The 20,284-nt window shown below is 45.0% G+C and overlaps 1 protein-coding gene and 1 pseudogene across 8 annotated transcripts in view; one reads left to right on the forward strand and one right to left on the reverse strand.

The window, feature by feature from the left end:
- The window catches only part of Rere (arginine-glutamic acid dipeptide repeats), a 329,883-nt gene that overhangs the window by 105,283 nt on the left and 204,316 nt on the right, over window positions 1-20,284 (reverse strand). For all 8 annotated transcript variants that reach the window (XM_035439391.1, XM_035439389.1, XM_035439396.1 and 5 more), the window contains one exon: window positions 6,280-6,328. In XM_035439391.1, coding sequence (XP_035295282.1) covers window positions 6,280-6,328 — 49 coding nt within the window. The remainder of the gene's footprint in view (window positions 1-6,279; window positions 6,329-20,284) is intronic.
- Window positions 9,089-10,003, forward strand: LOC103164315 (annotated as a pseudogene).

The raw sequence follows: 20,284 nt of genomic DNA on the forward strand, positions 1-20,284 counted from the left end.
CAACAACAACAGTTGAATTGGTTCTACTCAGTAATGCTAAAACATGAGTTTACCCGCACATTCCTCCTGGGACAGTCACAAGGTAAGACACAATTCAACAGTACACCTCTTCCAAGCAACGGGGATAACTAAAGAGTGAGTATGTGTAATACACATGCGAGGGCCTGGACTAAACCCCAGCACCAAAGTAAAAACATTCCAACAGTCCACGGCACTGTGAATATTGTTATTCTGGGCTATACAATACAGGGATAAAGTAATTAGGTTCATGTCAATCAAACATGGAGAAAGATACAGACTCAGATGAAAGCAGAGGAGCAGATGAATACAAATGTTGAAGTTTTAATTGAAGTTGCAAGTATCAGAATGAGCTTACGGATACAGTTTTACACCTACAGACACACAAACAGGGTCAGAGGGGAGGGAGGGGCATGCGGGAAGAAGTGTTTGAGATTACTGATTTGGGGCTCCAGAGTGGGCTCAGAGTTCAGTCCCCACCACCCACATCGGGCAGCACACAGTTAACTAACTCCAGCTCCAGGGGGGTCCAATGGTCTCTTCTGCTCTCCTTGGGCAACTACACCCACGTTTACACGCCTCCACAGACACAAGCATGCACATACAATCTAAAGGGAAAGCAAATGGTTTAAAAAGGGAATTCCTGCTTTTTTCTTTACCTAGTTTGTATGTGTGGTGTGCATCTATGTATGTAAGCATTTCCTGCACGTGAGTGGGCAGACACATTAGAGTGGGTAGGAGAACACGCAGAGCCTGAGGTTGATGCAGGAAATCACCCCCAATTCCTCTCAGATTTTACTATCTGAGGCTGGGTCTCAATCAAACCCAGAGCTCACCACTATAATGAGTCTTGCTAACAAGTTTGCTCTGGGAACCTTATCTCTGCATTCTTCCACTGGAATTACAGGTGGGCTGCTACACTCACTTGGCATTCTAGATAGCAGAACAAGTGTCTTGTTTTTGTTTACTCATCCATTTATTTATTTATTGGTTTTTCGAGACAGGGTTTCTCTATGGCTTTGAAGGCTGTCCTTGAACTCACTCTTGTAGACCAGGCTGGTCTCCAACTCACATAGTTCTTCCTGCCTCTGCCTCCTGAGTGCTGGGACTAAAGGCGTGTGCCACCACTGCCTGGCTTTGTTTTTTTTTTTTTTTTTTTAAGATTTTATTTATTATGTGTACAATATTCTGCTTCCATGTATGTCTGCACACTAGAAGAGGGCACCAGATCTCATTATAGATGGTTGTGAGCCACCATGTGGTTGCTGGGAATTGAACTCAGGACCTCTGGAGAACAGTCAGTGCTCTTAACCTCGGAGCCATCTCTCCAGACCAGCCTGGCTTTGTTTTTAATTACACTGATTGTGCTTGTGTGTGTGCATGCGTTCGAAGGAGGGAGGGAGGAGGAGGGAGGGAGGGAGGGAGGGAGGGAGGGAGGGGGAGGGAGGCAGGAGGGAGGGAGGAGGCAGGGAGGAGGGAGGGAGGGAGGGAGAGAAAGGGGGGGTGTACCAAAGTGTGCATGTAGAAGTCGGGTAAACATGCAGGAGTCAAGTTCTCTTCTACTATGTAGGTGGTTGGATCACACTTAGATTGCCATGTTTGAGCCATCTCACTATTCAAATTGCAAGTGACCACTAAGCCATTTCGAAACCCCAAGATATTACTGATTTTAGCTTGGTATGAAAAACTATAGTTGTGTCTTTTATAAGAGGGCTTCTTTTTCATTGTGCTATATGTAATTAAAATGATGTATTGATTCATTTCAATTACCACAGGTAGGAAGCATCCTGGGGGAGCAGACAAAACAAATCTTACTAGGACTCTACAAAACTCAGTAACACTGAGAACTATCTTCTGTTCCCACTTTTGTGTTACTATCTTCCCTAAGAAAACAGCTAAACACTTTAAGAATGTAATTCAGATTTTGCTACTCCAAAACTTGACTTTTAAAATAATTTCCAGATCTGATATTAAATGAGCATTTGATTTAAATGAAACTGTACAAAATTCAAGTCTAGCAAACCTGATTCTTTCTGGGATCTAGGTGCATCCTCCCCTGATGTTACCTTTTTGTTAGAGTAGAAAATAAGTGTCAAGACAAAATCCAGTATGAAGATCCTGCAACCCTGGAAACAAACTATGGCAAAGGAAATGGGTAGGAAAGTACAGCCCAGGGCAAGAAAGAAAATAGGAGTGTGGCTGCGCAACACCAGGCAAACACTGGACCCTTGATTTAAAACACAGCTAGAGGTCATGGGATGGCTCAGTGAGTCAAGGGGCTTGCTGCCAGGCCTGCACCCTGCTTGCAGCCTCGGTTTGACCCTGGGGACCTACACAGTAAGAGAAAAATCTATTCTAGCAAGTTGTCCTCTGAGGAACACAGATACCCCCACACACACTGAAATTAAATAGGTAACTACAAACAAACAAATCATAGCCCAAGGATGATTAGAGTACATGCCTGAAATTTTCAGCACTCAGAAGGCACTGAGCTACACAGTAACACTTCATTAAAACAAAGTAACAAATAAAACAAGGGGTGGAGAGATAGATAATTCAATGGTTAGGAGTACATACTACCCAAGCCTGGTACCCAGAACCCATGCTGGACAGCCCATAACTACAATTCCAGGGGATCTCAGGCCTTCTTCTGGCCTCCACAAACACCTGCACTCATGCACATTTACCCACACTCAGGTACATATGTAAACATGTAATTAAAAATGTAATAAAAAAAAGAAGGGCATGGTGATGCATACCTGAACCCCACACTTGGAAAGAAGGGTAAGGCAGATCTCTGTGAGTTTGAGACGAACCTCGTCTACATACTGAGTTCCAGACTGGCCAGGGCTCTATAGTGAGACCCTGTCTCAAATACTAACAATAACAAAAAATGTATCTCAAAACAACAAACAGAACAACCAAAACCAACCAACCAACCAACCAACCAAAAAACAAAACCACAGAAACTCCAAAGCCAGAACAGCGTAGTGCAGGTCACAGGTAGAGATCCTACTTAGTGTGTGCAAGGCCCTGGTCCTCTCCCATCACTGTGAAAGCCACCCCGAGAATCCACAGGCCAGAGTTAGAGCAGTCCTGGTCAGGCTCACCTAACAGCCCATTCCAGGAAGACAGAAGTGAAGGGGTTGCCTGGCTACTGTGTATTTCTGCCTTTATCATAAAATGAGAACCGTCTAGAAACTATAAGCCTGGTTGGTCTGCATTTTGATAATATGCCTTTAAGTTTTTACTCTTCTCTCATCGAAGAGGTAAAATAAGTCCCGAAAGAGATGCACATGTCACATAAAAACGCTCAAAATCTACAGAAAAAGAAAAAAAAAAGAAAAAAGAAAAAAAAAAAAAAAAAAAAAAAAAAAACAGGGACATCTAAACCCTTTATGCCCACATAAAGACTGTTATGACCTGTAATTTGTGCCTTTGCCTATCAAACATATTGGCTGGCTCCCCAACACACATTCACTCAAGTGACACCCAGGATTATCATGTTAAGCCCATTTCTCTCAGCCTTTAGCAATGGACACATGACCTGGCCCTTGTGCATGTCAGGAACCTTGAGAGCAGCTCTCTGTGAAGGACAGACAGACAAGCACCTGCAGAATGTCAGCAATGCCCAGGACAGCCCAAGCTGGCTGGCTAGGACAGCCCAGCAGGAGGTGTGAACAACTATGGCAGCCAGGGTGCCTCCCCACCAGAGCTGTCTAACTAGTCAAAAGTAGAGGAATTCAGCACACTGAACAGATGCCAGAGGGCACGCCTCACCACAGAAGGTCCAGCTGAAGAGCAACAGCCATCCTGACCTTCTGAAGGAAATGTGTTTAGAAGAATATTTTTCTTTCTCCTTCCTTATAGTGGTGATAGGAGTGGAAACTAGAGCCTCACACACACAGGGTCAGCACTGCACCACTGAGCAACAGTCTTGCCTTCTTTTTCTTTTTCTTTTATTTTTAAGATTTATTAGTATGTATACAGTATTACGCCTACAGGCCATAAGAGGGCACCAGATCTCATTACAGATGGTTGTGAGCCACCATGTGGTTGCTGGGAATTGAACTCAGGACCTCTGGAAGAGCAGTCAGTGCTCTTAACCGCTGAACCATCTCTCCAACCCCCTCAGCCTTCTTTTTAAAAAAGATTGTTTAAGCTGGATGTTGGTGGTGCACGCCTTTAAACCCAGCACTCGGGAGGCAGAGGCAGGTGGATCTCTGTGAGTTCGAGGTCAGCCTGGTCTACAAAGAGAGTTCCAGGACAGCCCCAAAGCAATACAGAGAAACCTTGTCTTTATTTTTGTATGTATATATGTATGTGCACCACATGTGAGCCTGGTGCCCACAGAAGCCAGAAGACAGCACCAGATCCCCTGGAACTAGAATTACAAATGGTTGCTAGCCAATATGAGGGTGTCAGAAATTGAACCTGAGTCCCCTGGAAGAGCAGTAAGTGCTCTCAACTATGAACCCAGTTCTCCAGGCCCCTAAAATATCCTTAAATTAAAGTATGCAGTAACTAAATATCTATCAATAGATGACTTGATAAACAGTGACACATACACATAATGAATTATTCAGCCTTAAACAACATGGATGGACCCAGAGAGGATTCCAGTATGAAGTTTGTCCTTCATAAAAGATGAATATTGTATGATTTCAAATCTATGATGAAGAGTCAAAAACTCAGCCCGGGAGTAAAGGGTTACTGTTCAATGATACAGCGTTTCAGCATCACATGATTAGAGAAGTTCTGGAAATGGGCAGCTGTGATGGTTGCACAATAACAACTGCTCTATACCCTCTAACACGGGCAAACTGTAGGTCTGCTGTTTTTATTTTTTGCTGTTTTTGTTGTTGTTTGAGACACAGTCTAGCTATGTATCCCTGGCTGTCCTAACTCCCTCTGGAGACCAGGTTGGCCTCCAACCCACAGAGATCCTCCTGCTTCTGCCTCCTGAGTGATATAATTAGTCATTTTTTTCAAATTTCCTTTTTCTTTTTCTCTCCTACCCACTGCCCCCATCTTCCTACAGTTGCTTTTGTGCCTTTTAATGCATGGTGGTCTGGGCAAAAGGAGAGACCTCTGAAGTCAGTGAACATGCCTATAGCCTTAGCACGGAGGAGACTGAGGCAGGAGGGTAAAAGTTCAAGCCCAGCCTGTGCTCTGTAACAGGTTTAAAGCCAGTCTTGGCTACAGATCAAGACACTGTCTCAAAAATCAACAAAATCAAAAACTTCAGGCTGGGAGATGGCACAGTGGGTAAGAACACACTCACTGCAGACCCACAAAGACCTTACTCCAGAGCCCAGAAGCCACACGAAAAGCCAGCTGTGGGGGACAGGATGATAGAAATGCTGAAGCCTGATGGCCACCAGCCTAGCTCCAACAGCAGAGAAAGAAAAGGCTGTCTCCAAGAAACAAGGGGGGATGATAAAGCAGAACACCTGAAATTCTCCAGTGGTTTCGCACACATAGGCATGCACACACACCTGCCACAGACCCCCACACCCACCACACCCCCACACACACCCACCCCCCCCCACACCCCACAGGCACTCTCTCATACACACATAGGCATGCACACACACCTGCCACAGACACACACATACCCCCACACACACCCACAGGTACTCTCTCATACACACATAGGCATGCACACACACCTGCCACAGACACCCACACCCACACCCCACACCCCACAGGCACTCTCTCATACACACATAGGCATGCACACACACCTGCCACAGACACACACACCCACCACACCCACACACACACCCACACCCCACAGGCACTCTCTCATACACACATAGGCATGCACACACACATGCCACAGACACACACACCACAGGCACTCTCTCATACAAACACACACACACACACACACACACACACACACACAACAGTACCCTACAGAACCTTTAATTCTATTTAAGGAGGATTAGAGAATTCTCATCAATAACCACTCTAAGATGCTACGCAGAAGAATAAAGATAAATAATTTATTATTTTTATTTCATGTACATTGGTGTTTTTCCTGCATGTATGTCTGTATTAAGTGTGTCAGATACCCTGGAACTGGAGCTACAGACAATTGTGAGCTGCCGTGCAGGTGCTGGAAATTGAACCCAGGACCTCTGGAACAACAGCTGGTACTATTAACCACTGAGCCATCTCTCCAGCCCCCAAGAATAAAGATAAAGCAGAAACACAGAAAATAAAAAGCTAGTAAGTTTGTAAAATGTAGTTTACCTGATGGCTGGGACCAACTCGAATTTCCCCTTGGGTACTATTCAGCCTCCTGCAGTGAAGAGAACACAAGGTTAACACAGTTCCTCTGACACCTTCTCAGATTCATCAAGTGAAGAAATTCACTCCAGTCAGATGAGAGAGACATCTTATTCTTTTAATGTTTATTTATGGGTATGTATGTATGACTAAGAGTGTGTGCATCCACAGATGGACATTATCAGATGGACATTCTGAAACCAGAGCTAGAGATGGTTGTTAGCCACAGTGTGGGTACTTGGAATCAAACCTGGATCCTCTACAAGAACAGCCAGTACTCTTTAACTGGTGAGCCATCTCTCCAGCCCCAGAGAGCTGTCTTAAAAGGAGGCCACTCACTTATTATTGCTAACTCTGTTCCAGCCACACACGCTTACACAAAAGTGTCCTTAATCTCTCGTCCCCCTGACCGCAGCCTCCTTATTCTATCTCCTACAACACCTATTGTTTGAAGGGGGATTTCTCCATGTTGCCCTGGCTGCCCTCTTCACACTCCTGAGGGCTAAGATTATGAGTGTGTGCCACCTGAAGACCACACCCAGGGACCATGCATGCCAGGCAAGTACTCTTATCAACTCTACCACTTTCTTCTTTTACTCCAATTTCTTCATTAAGAGTACTATTTGGTGGGGGGCGAGGGGCACAGGAGTAATGACAAAGTGAGAGAGGGCAGTAACAACAACATGTGGTCCCAGCCCTAAGACGTTTAGAATGTACCTGGAAGGGTGGTACCATCCATCCCCCAACGAGAAAGGGCCCAGATATCACATTAAGAACGTAAGATTCTCCATTCCAGAAGAAACGTCAAACAAAACATACCAAGAGAAGATAAGCAAACCAGCCAGGCTTCCAATGTCCAATCAGCAGCCCACAGGCCACATGCAACCAGACTGGCTAAGTCCGTGGCACAACCAAAACTGGTAATTTATGATGCCACTGGGTGATTCTCAGTAAGCTCTGGGTGCCAAACAGTCGCATACCCAAAATCTCAACCAATCCCTGCCTCAGGTGACAACGGTGTTCATCTGTTGTTGTTTTGTAACCCACACCCCCAAACCACCAAGTCCCTCGCCTGGAGTGGATGGATGCCTCTGGAGGAGACAGAGCAGTACAGCAAGGCAGATGGTAGGCTTTTTGTTTTTTGAGACAGGGTTTCTCTGTGGCTTTGGAGGCTGTCCTGGAACTAGCTCTTGTAGACTAGGCTGGTCTCGAAGTCACAGAGATCCACCTGCCTCTGTCTCCCAAGTGCTGGGATTAAAGGCATGTGCCACCACCACCTGGTGACAGTAGGTATTTTGAAGAGGGAATAAACCACAGAGCACAACAGAGGCAGGCAGACAAGGGGCTCTGGCGATGAAGACTCTCACCAAGGGCTCACTCTGCTGCAATAGGGCATCCACTTCCCTTTCTGACACAGAAGCCTGTAGCTGGACTGTTCTAGTAGGCTTGGATTCAGCTAGCCAGGTCATGACTACTTTCCAACACTGACCGCTTGGGTTTTCCTTTTGGCTTTGGTTTTGCGAGATGGGCTATTTCTGTGTAGCCTGGGCTGTGCTGAAACTCACTGTGTAGCCCAGGCTGGCCTTGTGCTCAGGGATCCACTGCCTCTGGCTCCAGAGTGTTGGGATTAAAGGTGTGCGCTGCCACACTCAAGCCTAACAGCTTGTTTTTAAGTTGATGTTAGCCACTGTTTCCATCCGAATATGTCCACTTCTATTTCCTGGGCAGCCATGAGCAGAATAACCTACCAAAGCATTTCCAGGGACTTTCCAAATGCTTTTCTGACTATAAGGAGCTCCAGCCAAGACCTATTACACCTCACAAAGCTTAAGTCACAGCAGCCACAGCCCCATCTTCTGCCTGCTCTAGAATGTCTGTGCTATTTTAGGGTTCCCTAATGATTGATTATGAAATCTTTCTGATACCACTGATACCCACAGTGCTAAAGAAATGTGCCACAAAATGAAAACAAACCTCAAACACCTTATGGAACTATATATATCCTCTTAGTTCTAAAAATAGGAGGGTGAAAACAAGAAGGTGCACACCTGCAATCCTAGTACTTACGAGGGCTAAGACAGGAGGCTTATAACTCAAGGACAGCTTGGCTACACAATGAAACCATGTTTTTAAAAACTCCCCTAAAGTCAGGCGGTGGTGGAACATGCCTTGAATAGCAGCACTCAAAAGTCAGAGTTCAAGGCCAGCCTGGTCTACAGAGCCCAAGATCAATACACAGAGAAACCCTGTCTCAAAGAAACAACAAACATGAAGACAGGAGGACCGGAGAGATGGCTCAATAGTTAAGAGCATTGGCTATACTTTCAGAGGTCTGAGATCAACTCCCAGCACCCACATGGTAGCTCATAACTGTCTATAATGGGGTCTGATGGCCTCTTCTGGTGAGCAGGTGTACATGTAGACCAAGTGTCCATATACATAAAATATGTAAGTCAATAAATCCTTAAAAAAAATAGAATTAATAATTCTGAAAAGAGCTGGGTGTTGGCGGCACACCTTTAATCCCAGGACTCAGGAGGCAGAGGCAGGCGGATCTCTGTGGGTTCGAGGCCAGCCTGGTCTCCAGAGAGTGTTCCAGGACAGCCTCCAAAGCTACACAGAGAAACTCCATCTCAAAAAACAATTAAAAAAAAAAAAAAGCCCCACGGTGCCCCCACAGGATCATTAGCAGTGGCTCAAGATCTTACAGATGATGAAGAAACAGTAGAAGATTCGATAACTGAAGATGAAGGTGGTGAAGCTGAAGTAGAAGATGAACCCATGGGTTTGGCAGAAGATTAAGAAGCCGTGTCTGGTGAACCAGAAGCCTCACCGTGTGCAGACACAACCATCTTATTTGTAAAAGGAGAAGATTTTCCAGCAAACAGTGTCGTGAAGTTCCTGGTATGTAGGGGTCTCTGACCACGCCTCCTGGGGCTGGCTACAGGTGCACCTGGCCACGCCCCCTAGGGCGTGGAAAAGCCCCCTCTCTTTTCCCTGCCACTTTCTGCTTGCTCTGCTTTCCTGCCGGTTGGCCAGGCACACAGTAAGTAAGGCGCACCCCCCCCCGCCCCAATAAATATCCTAACCATTACCTGACTACGTATTGGTATTTAACTCTGATAGCTGGTGTCTGGGTGTAAAACTGGTAGTCCTGAGGATAAAGAAATGAAGCATCCATCGATTCAACAAAATAAACCCTCTGTTCTCGTTTGTAAAGCCAGTTTTACATCCAGAATTTCACAGCTCTTCCTCTGAACACTACAGTGCACCGCAGAGACAGGCGACTTTTGAGTATTCCTTCATTCCTGCAGAACCCATGGGGGGACAGCCTTTTGGTCTGGTCATCAATCTGAATTACAAAGATTTGAATGGCAGAGTTTTTCAAGATGCAGTCTTCAATCAGACAGTTACAGTTATTGAAAGAAAGGACAGGTTAGATGGAGAAACAATTTTTATGTATATGTTCCTTGCTGGTCTTGGGCTTCTAGCTGCTGTTGGCCTTCATTAACTCCTAGAGTCTAGAAAGTGCAAGAGACCCACACAGAAAGTAGAAATGGGTAGTTACGTCCAAATGACGTTGACATGAGTTGGACTCCTCAGGAAACCTTGAATCAGATCAATCACGCTTCTCTGGAAGGCTGCCCAAGAGGTGGCACAGAAGAGAGGGGTGGGATTTGAGGAGTGAATGTGCTTTGTGCCTTCCCTGCCCGAGTGTGTTTTCGCCTGACGGGAATTAGTGCAGAGAAGCTGCATCACCACAGGAGGCACCTACTGCTTAGGTGTGACACCACTGAGCAATCAATCAGTCTGTGGCGCCAATATCGCTGCAGGAAAAAAAGCACTGCATTCGTTTTTCTAAAGTAACAGATTTGGTTGTTGTTTTTCTTTCTTTTTTTTTTTAACCATTAAACTGTGTGGGTGTGAATGTAATAAAAAAAAATTTCACAAAGGAGGTTCTAAGTGCAAGAGTTTCTTAGGAGCCTAACTAAATGAGAACATCTGTGGTGTGGTTTGGTTTTCAAGTGCTAAAGATGAAACCAAGGCCCTGTGCATTCTAGGCAAGCATTCTACCACTGAATCACACCCCAAATCTGTGTTTCTTTGAAGCTTATAACAAGGAAGACTGATAAGAAAGAAAGTAGCATATGAAATACAAATTAAAAGAAAAAAAGAACTTTAAATCATTTATTTTAAAATGAAATGATTTAAAAACTATATGTAATGCTTTCAAAAATAACAGCATTAGCCTATAACATCTAGGAAATGCAGAATGTAGACCAAACGTTAGAAAAGCAATTATCAAACTGTCTTTATTTCTGTAGTGCAGGCCATCCTCAAACTTGCTCTAGCCAAAGGCCACCTTAAACCTCTGGTCTTCCTGCTTCCAGCTCTCCTGGGTGTTGGAACTGAACACAGTCTAGCTGCTACGCTGCTAGGAACAGATGCACAGCTTTGTGTAGGCTAGGTAAGCATTCTACCAACGCAGCTAAAGTCCTAACATGTTTGGGTCAAAGACAGAAAGATGCTGAAAGCAGCATGTTCCCTTACTCAAAGGAGACGGGGATCTCAGAGACACCTTACTGACTACGAGCTCTTGGTGCTCTTGAAAAGAACCTGAGTTCACTTAAAAGCATTGGCCTCAGAAGTCCACTGTAGTGGTACATGCCTGTGATCTTACTTATTTGGAAGAAGCAGGCAGATCTCTATGAGTTCAAGGCTACCACAGTTTGCATAGTGAGTTCTAGACAAGCCATGATTACATAATAGACCCCATCTCAAAAGAACAATAGCTTTCCAGGCCTGAGCCAGGCACAATCAACCACATGCTGATTGGTGATGGGCAGTTGGGCAGTCAGGCACCGTCAAACCAAGTGCCGCCTGTGGTTTCTAGGTCCGGGCACATGAGAGAAGAAAGGCAATACCTGTGCGCCACGCCTGTGGCTGAATTGGGCAGGTCTCACCCAGAAGCCATGGCACCATTATGGTGAGTGAGTACAGAGTGGGGAAATGGAAGAGAGAAAGGGGCAGAATGGTCCATGGGCTGGGGAGAGGGGCAGATCTGAAGAGGAGAGGCTGGTGAGGAACAGGAAGGCATGAATGGCTTGCAAGACACCAGAGTCCAAGGTGATGTCAGGGCCTGGACTACGGCCAGGGGCCAGGTCTTGGTCCCAGGCCCTGAAGCAGCCGAGGCGGCCTGTGTTAATAATGTCTGTGGCTCCTGGCACCACTGAGGGCAGTACAGAGGCCTGTAGTCTGAGCCACCGCCACCTGGGGCCATGTTGGTAACCGAGGGCTATGCTGCTGCAGGGGCCATGCCAATCTGAGTTGCCTGTGATGACGTAATGACATCCGGGCCTGGGCTGATACTGAGGATTGTGTCTGAGTCCGCGGCCAGGGCCATGCTGATCTGAGTGTCCTAAGCTACCATCTGAGTGCATGGGGTCTTCTGGGCCAGGGCTGTTGCCGAGGGCCACGTCTGGGTCTGTGGTCCTAAGCAGCCAAATTGATGTGTGTAGTGGCCTATTGCCACCGACAGCTGTGTGGATGACTAGAGTCTCCTCAGCCACCTGAGACCATGTCAGTGTTTGAGGACCATGCTGCCATTGGGGCCTATGATGATATCCATGGTCAGTGTTAGCATGGCAGGGGTGGAGGAAATCACTGGAACCCTGCTGTGCTGAGCCAGCCCTGCCCTTCACTGGCACTGGGATAGCTGGTTCTGCCCCTCAGGAAGAGCTGGCCTCACAACAGGGGTGCAGCTCACCTGGATAGCACACTAGAGCTGACAGCCCCCCACACCTCACCTGGGCAAAACAGTGGAGCTGGCCCTGGTGGTATGAGTGTAGGTGACTTGAATCTGAGAGCAGAACTGGCCCTGCTCCTTGCTGCAGGTGGTATTGGGTAAGTTAGCTGAAGCAGTGCTAGAGAGCTTGCCCAGGTAGTGACATAGTGACAATGAGGGAAAGCTGGCAACCCAGCTGCCATTCAGGACCAGAGCCAGGGCTACGAGTTAGCCCACCTCAACATCCACTTCAGCTATAAACTGCTGGAGCATGGGAAGGGGACAAACCTATAGATCCAAAACAGCAGGGTCTGACAACACAGGACAACAACAGGGTACCTGGAAGAGGCCCAGGGAGGGCCCAGTATTGGTGGTGTGACTCTACAGGCCACACTATAGCTTTCACAATTGAGATTCTTCTCCTTTTTTGCTTTGTTTTGGTTATTCTTTTATTTTTGTTTTACTGGGATGAGGGTGTGGGGTTTCCAAGGGCAGAGAGCAGATTCAAGGGGATGGGATCATAATGCATGATGCGAAATCCACACAGAATCAATAAAAGTTAAAAGAATTGAAAAAAAAAAAAAAAAGAACAATGGCCCATAGAGTCACATAGTTTACCCTGAGGTCCATTCACCTTTACTTACAAGTGTTCATTGCAAGAAAAAACCCATAGTGAAAATAAAGTCATTGCTCTAGGACTATCTAACAACAGCAGACAACTGGATTGTCCATGTGCTTTTGTATTTGCTTTGTCACACTCTGTCGTTCCTATAATTTTTAAATTATATTAAGAAAACCCACCCTTACACAGCTATGTAACTGGAGGGCAGAACCATTCTAATAGCAATTTTGGTCTGTCAAATTTGTTGCTTTTGAGGCAGAGTCTCAATACTTAGACTGGCCTCAAACTCATGACCCCCTTAGAGTCACCACCACAGGCACACACCACACACCACCATGCGTGTTTCCCATCTTTCTGGTACTACACCAAGACCTAACAAGAGTTGGTATTTTTAAGGCTACATGCTAATGCTATGTCTTGGTTTCTGTTTTGCTTTATTGCTGGATGTCAAGCACCCTACCACCAAGTTCCCACACAAAGACTTTCATACAATGTTAACATCTTCATTGATAATCTTCTGAACTCACAAGGTACAAGGAGAGAATCAACTGCACAAAGTTATCCTCTGACTTCCACCTGTGTGCATCATGGGATGTGCATATCTACACATAAATACATACACAAAATAAACTTTAAAATTTCTAAGTGAGGGGCCTGCAAAGTGGCTCAGTGAATAGAAGTGCCTGCCACCAAGCTTGCTCACCTGCACTAGAACCCATGAGGGAGAAAGACACCCAACTCCCAGAAGCTATCCTCTGACCTATACATGTGTAAAATTAATTTTAAAATTTTAAAAGAAGACCAATCACATCTAAAAGACAGAGTAAATGTCACTTTCCTGACAAGAAGAAAGCTCAGTGGCTGCAGGTAGCCAGGTGGAGAGGGATAGAACTACTGAGGGCAGGGGCAACATGACTGAGAGCTCGGACAGCTCCTTTCTGATGCACGACAGTCACACATGTGATGGAACACTGCATGTGTATGTATACCTACCTACCTACCTACCTACCTACCTACCTACCTACCTACCTACGTACATACGCACGCACACACCCACATGCCCAACCATGAATGCACATGGGACTGCTCTGTACTGTCTTTGTAACATACTGTGAGCTAAAAAAAGGAGCTATACTTTTTTGTTGGTGGGTTTGGTTTTTGTTTACTTTTTTAAGGCAGGGTTTCTCTGTGTGGTTCTAGCTGTCCTGGAACTCACTCTGTAGACAGGCTAGCCTCAATCTCAGAGATCCGCCTGTCTCTACCACCTGAGTGCTGGGACTAAAGGTGTGGGCCTCTACCACCTGGCAGCAGTCAATGTTTTTAAAAAGTCAACAAATGTGTTACAATTAAGACTGAAAGTGGGAAAGAGAGCCAGATGCACCCCTTTAATCCCAGCACTCTGGAGGCAGAAGCAGGCGGATCTCTTAAATTGGTGATTAGTCTGTTCTACATAGAGTCCTAGGACAGCCAAGGCTACCCAGAAAAACCCTATGTCAGAAAAAGCCAAAACAAACAAAAGAATCAACTCCAAGTCATCTAACTCAAAATAGCAACAAGAAACCCCAGAAAGAATTGTGTGTGTGTGTGTGTGTGTGTGTGTGTGTGTGTGTGTGTGTGTGTGTCTGTCTGTCTGTCTGTCTGTCTGTCTGTCTTCCTAAGCAGTCCATTCTGGACTCAAATTCACAATCTTATGCCTCTGCCTTCTAAGTACTGGGACCATAGGCCAACTCCATTATAGCCCTCTGACTTCTGCCATTTCTGTTTCCTAGGGGTCTCTGTGATTTGAACAATGAAATACTGTGGATCCAACTTAATATATAAGCGTGTGTTCATTTTTTAAAACAGCCATCACATCACCATCCTTCCTAGCACAGAGAATTTCACTATATAGCTAATATAAATTACATGTTTTGAAAAATAGCTGACTCTCAACCTCTCTTATTCTACAAATCCTTGGTTGGGATATGAAAAAAATGGCTGCAGAAGCCAAATTACAATGATGGTTGTCATTGTGTTTATTTCTTTAGTATCAAAAAGGAAAGAAAAAGAAATTCATTGTATATGAAATCTGATACAAAAGAAACTGATGTAACAAAGCAGTATCCATAGCAACTACAACTTAATACTTCAGCCCTCTTCAGCTGCAGTGGATTAAATAAAATGACAAGATGTTCCCTTTGAAAAGTAACCTGTTACCATGGAAACAGTTTAGTCTAAGAAGTAAACAGGGAGTGGACAGAAAGAGGAAGGAAGCTTGCATCTGAATTTCAAAAAGAGAGAAATATCTTTGCCAGGAGGTGGGAAGGCATGGGCCACCAGCCACGGAGGTTTCTTTTGAAGGTCTGATCATTTGGTCCCAGCTGCTGTCCCACCCTAGGGCTGGCCTGAGAATGTCACACAATCAACTTCATCATCCCAAAGAAAGAGAAGGCAGTTATTTGCTGCAGAGAGCAAAGTACAAGGACACCAGAAACAAGATGCTTGATTCAAACTTTGGCTCTAAGTGACATCATCTCCCTGAGTCCTTAGCTCACAACGACTAGAAATGAGAGACCTGTTACAGCATGAACGAGACACAGGCCTGCTGCACTCACTGCTATTCTTAGCTCTATGTGATGGTGATCAGTCAGAACAGGACAAATCTGCACACCTCACCTTCAGCCTGCATCTGCCATGACTTTTCTGAAAAATTACAAATGGCTGTCTTGTCTGGGGGGCAGAGCCATCGTGAAGCCAGAAACTAGGCCTGCTTTTAGCTCCCCACTATGCCCAAGAGCTTATTTTACAGTTTTAACTAGCATGTAGGAAGTGTGCAAAGCAAAAGCCTTCCTGGAATAGCTCTGCCACGTGTCTCTAGGATATCAATCACATTCTCCACCACATTCTGTCTCCCCACATGGTCTACCTTACACTTTCATGTCACTTCCTTTCGTATCTATGAGACAAAACAAGCAATACCTGTTTTTCAGAATCTAGATTTTTTTTTTTACTTAAAAGGATGATCTTGCACTTCTATCCATTTAATTTTATACTTCTTTATAACTGAGTAAGTCTCCACTGTGTACAAACAGCACATTGTCTTTCACTATTTGCGTATGGATGAGCACCTAGGCTGTGTGCATAACTGGCTACTGTGACTAGTACTGCAGTAACATGGATGTGGAGTATCACTAGGATGCTGACTTAGATTCCTGTGGCACATGCCTAGGAGAGGCACAGCAGTTCTATCTTTGGTTTTCTGGAGGAGCCCTGTAACTCACCTCCACAGCAGCTACACCACTTTTTATTACTGCTAGAGTGTGCCTCTCTGTCCACTTCCCCATCAAAGTCATTCTGCTCTGCAATTCTCTCAGGCTTTTTTCACAGTGCATGTGTGTTTGCACCTGTACACACTGAGTGCAGGGACTACAGCGCCTGCTCAGATCCCTGGAGCTGGAGTTGTAAGGAACTGTGCATAAGGAACATGGATGCTGGGAATCAAACTTGAGTCCTCTGACAGAGCAATGATCACTGAGTCTTCTGTCCAGCCCCATTTCTTTTCTTTTCTTTTCTTTTCTTTCGATTTATTTATTTTGCATGTATGAGTATTTTGCTTGTATGTATGTATATGCACCACGTGCATTCCTGATGCCTGTGGAGGTCAGAAAAGGGCACCAGAAGCCCTGGAACTAGGATATGGATGGTCATAAACCACCATGTGGATGTTGGGAATTAAACCCCAGAGCCTCTAGAAGAGCAGCCAGTGCTCTTAACCACTGTGCTATTTCTCCAGCCCCTTCCCCTGCCCCACCCCACCACATTCCAAATGTGCTTTCTTAGTGACAGACAATCTCTGCCTGAGGTGAGATGGAATCTCAAGGCAGTTTTGATTTGCATCCCCGGTGTCTAAAGAAGTTGAACATTAATAGATTTGGAATGAACGCTTAATACCCTTAATCAACTGTATCTCAGCTGTAGTTAACAAATAATGGCTTTATTCTGAGATAATAAAGTCACTGGTATCCTGCAAGCAAAAGAAAAACCATTCTTTCAGGAAGTCACAGCAATCAGTTACAGAAGCAGCTCTCCCAAGGGTTTCTCCAAAATATAATCCAGTGTCCACAGCTAAGGAAGCATCAGCTAAGGAACAACAAGACTGTCTACCCTGACAGGAGCCGTAACTGTGCCCTTTCACTCCAAACAATTTCTCATCAGAGAAATGGGTTTGAAACTGTGTTAGAATTGGGTGTGGTGGCACAAGGCTGAAATCCTAGCACTGGGGAGGTGGGGGAGGTGGAGGGGGGGGTTGAGCCCAAGGATGGAAGAATTGGAAAGCTGAGTGGATTATAAAGGAAGGGAAAGAGGAAGATTTATTTATTTACTATTTAGGAGGAAGACCGGATGGACAGCAGATGAGAGGGAGCTACTTTCCAGTGTGGTGACAGCCTTGTTCATTGTCTGCATTTCTTATCCACTATTCAGTGCTCTGTGTGGGGCACCTCGAAATGACACCCAGCTCTGTCACTCTCCAGGTTCCCCCGGACTTTACTTTCTGCATTTACTGCACAAATGCAAATGGTTTTAACAACTATAGCTTAATAAATGTGCATATGCACACGTATGCATAACAAGCTTTAGCAAATATTTATGTACTCATTTATTTGTTTGTTTGGTTGGTTGGTTGGTGTTTCGGAGACAAGGTTTCTCTGTGTAACACCCCTGGCTGTCCTGTAGACCAGTTTGGCCTTGAACTCACAGAGATTCACCTGCCTCTGCCTCCTAAGTGCTGGGATTCAGGGCAACCACCACTACCACCTGGCTACAAAATATTTTTAAAAATACTATCACAAAGAAAAATATAACAGCTGTCCTCCAGAATTGAGCCGATCTCCTGAGCAGACAGGACTTTCTGGGCACTGAAATCAAACTACAGATAAGCCTGCAGAGAGAAACCACAGAGCTAGAAAGCAGGGCTAATACAATCTTGTGAGGTCTTTCTGTCACACTGGGAGGAGTCTGAAATGCTTTCAAGGCAAAGCCATTACCTAATTCCTCTTTATCACACTGCTGTGAATATGGTGGGCAAAGAGGCAAAGGACACCAATTATCTGCCTTATATGTATAACTATACTGGATAGGATAGTGTTAAGAATGGAAACACCAGGGCTGGAGAGATGGCTCAGAGGTTAAGAGCTCCGACTGCTCTTCCAGAGATCCTGAGTTCAATTCCCAGCAACCACATGGTGGCTCACAACCATCCGTTATGAGATCTGGTGCCCTCTTCTGGTGTGCAGATATACATGGAAGCAGAATGTTGTACACATAATAAATAAAAAATAAATAAATAAAAAACATTAAAAAAATAATGGAAACACCAGGAGCTGGTGAGATGGCTCAGCAGTTAAGCGCACAGGCTGTTCTTCCTGAGGACTCAGGTTCAATTCCCAGCACTCACATGGCAATTCAGAACTGTAACCCCAGTTCCAGGGGATCTGACACCTTCACACCAATGCACACTTAAAAATAAAAACAAAACAAAACAAAACAAACAACTCCCCCCCCCCACAGTCTTTAAAAACAATTTCTGAATTCGAGGCCAGTCTGGTCTATAAAGCGAGTTCCAGGACAGCCAGGGCTGTTACACAGAGAAACCCTGTTCCGAAAAAACCAAATAAATAAATATTTTTAAAAGAATAAAAATAAAAACACAATTTCAGGGGCTGGAGAGATAGTTAAGAGCTAAGAGTTCTGGGGCTGGAGAGATGGCTCAGCGTTTAAGAGCACTGACTGTTCTTCCAGAGGTCCTGAGTTCAATTCCCAGCAACCACATGGTGGCTCACAACCATCCGTTATGAGATCTGGTGCCCTCTTCTGGTGTGCAGATATACATGGAAGCAGAATGTTGTACACATAATAAATAAAAAATAAATAAATAAAAAACATTAAAAAAATAATGGAAACACCAGGAGCTGGTGAGATGGCTCAGCAGTTAAGCGCACAGGCTGTTCTTCCTGAGGACTCAGGTTCAATTCCCAGCACTCACATGGCAATTCAGAACTGTAACCCCAGTTCCAGGGGATCTGACACCTTCACACCAATGCACACTTAAAAATAAAAACAAAACAAAACAAAACAAACAACTCCCCCCCCCCACAGTCTTTAAAAACAATTTCTGAATTCGAGGCCAGTCTGGTCTATAAAGCGAGTTCCAGGACAGCCAGGGCTGTTACACAGAGAAACCCTGTTCCGAAAAAACCAAATAAATAAATATTTTTAAAAGAATAAAAATAAAAACACAATTTCAGGGGCTGGAGAGATAGTTAAGAGCTAAGAGTTCTGGGGCTGGAGAGATGGCTCAGCGTTTAAGAGCACTGACTGTTCTTCCAGAGGTCCTGAGTTCAATTCCCAGCAACCACATGGTGGCTCACAACCACCTTAAATGAGATCTGGTGCCCTATGCTGACATGCAGGCAGAAGACTTAATAAATAAATAAAATCTTTATTAAAAAATTCTTTTAAAAAGAGTTAAGAGTACTGGCTGTTCACTCTTTCAGGATACCCAGGTTCAATTCCCAGTACCCACAATGGTGGCTCAAGACTGTCCCTAACTCCAGTTCCAGGGGATAAAACGCCCTCTTCTGGTGATTTTGGGCAACACCAGGCAAGCATGAGGTATGGAGATATACATTTAGGCAAACCACTCGTGTTATGTCTCAAAGTACAATAAAGATGGAGTATACAGCTTAGTGATAGAGCACTTAACTACCAACTAGGTGTCAGGTTGTGGGGTCAAACCTCACAACAGGAAAAGTTTTTTTTTCAAGAGGAATGAAGATAAATACTGAAAACAAACAAGAAGGAGACAGACTAGTCAAGTGTGGACAGTTGATTACAACCTTCATTCCTAAGACAATTTGCAAACGCTGCTTTGCTACTAAGAGAATCATACCTGCAAGAAACTGGAGATGAGGACTTAAAACTATGACAACACAGTAAGCATTTTCATACTGTTCACATCGTTCTTTACAGCCAGGAGGCCAGAACCATGAGGAAGATGAGCTCAGAGCGGAGGAGCAGCTAGCCCAACACACTTACTATCTTGGGCCATTTCTCTTACTCCTAAGTACTTTACTGGACGTATTTTTGTTTATCAAAACGCCAAAACCACAAAACAAAAGTATGCTCAGTAAAATACTTACATAGCCCCAGCTGGCCTGAGATTCACTGTGTAGAGTGGGCTGGCTTCAAACTCACAGAGCGCCACCTGCTTCTACTTTTGGAGTGCTGGGGTTGAGGGCCTGTGCCCCCATGCCCATTTGAACATGTGTGTGTCAAAGCTCCATCTGCACTAGTCCTGGTGGTGCACACCTGCAGTGGTAGCACGTGAGTGGCAAAGACAGAGATCTCTGAGTTCTAGGTCAGTCAGGGCTACATAATGAGACTCTATCTCAGCCCCTCCTCTTCCCACCCCCACCCCCTCTGCCAGGCCCTATATTAGGAACAGAGGTTATAAGAATAGATGTGACCCTGTCCAACAGGGAACACAATCAAAGAATGTTAACAGCATTACTTCCAGTTCACCT

The sequence above is a fragment of the Cricetulus griseus genome, chromosome 2 (genome assembly GCF_003668045.3).
Source record: "Cricetulus griseus strain 17A/GY chromosome 2, alternate assembly CriGri-PICRH-1.0, whole genome shotgun sequence".
Classification (NCBI taxonomy): domain Eukaryota; kingdom Metazoa; phylum Chordata; class Mammalia; order Rodentia; family Cricetidae; genus Cricetulus; species Cricetulus griseus.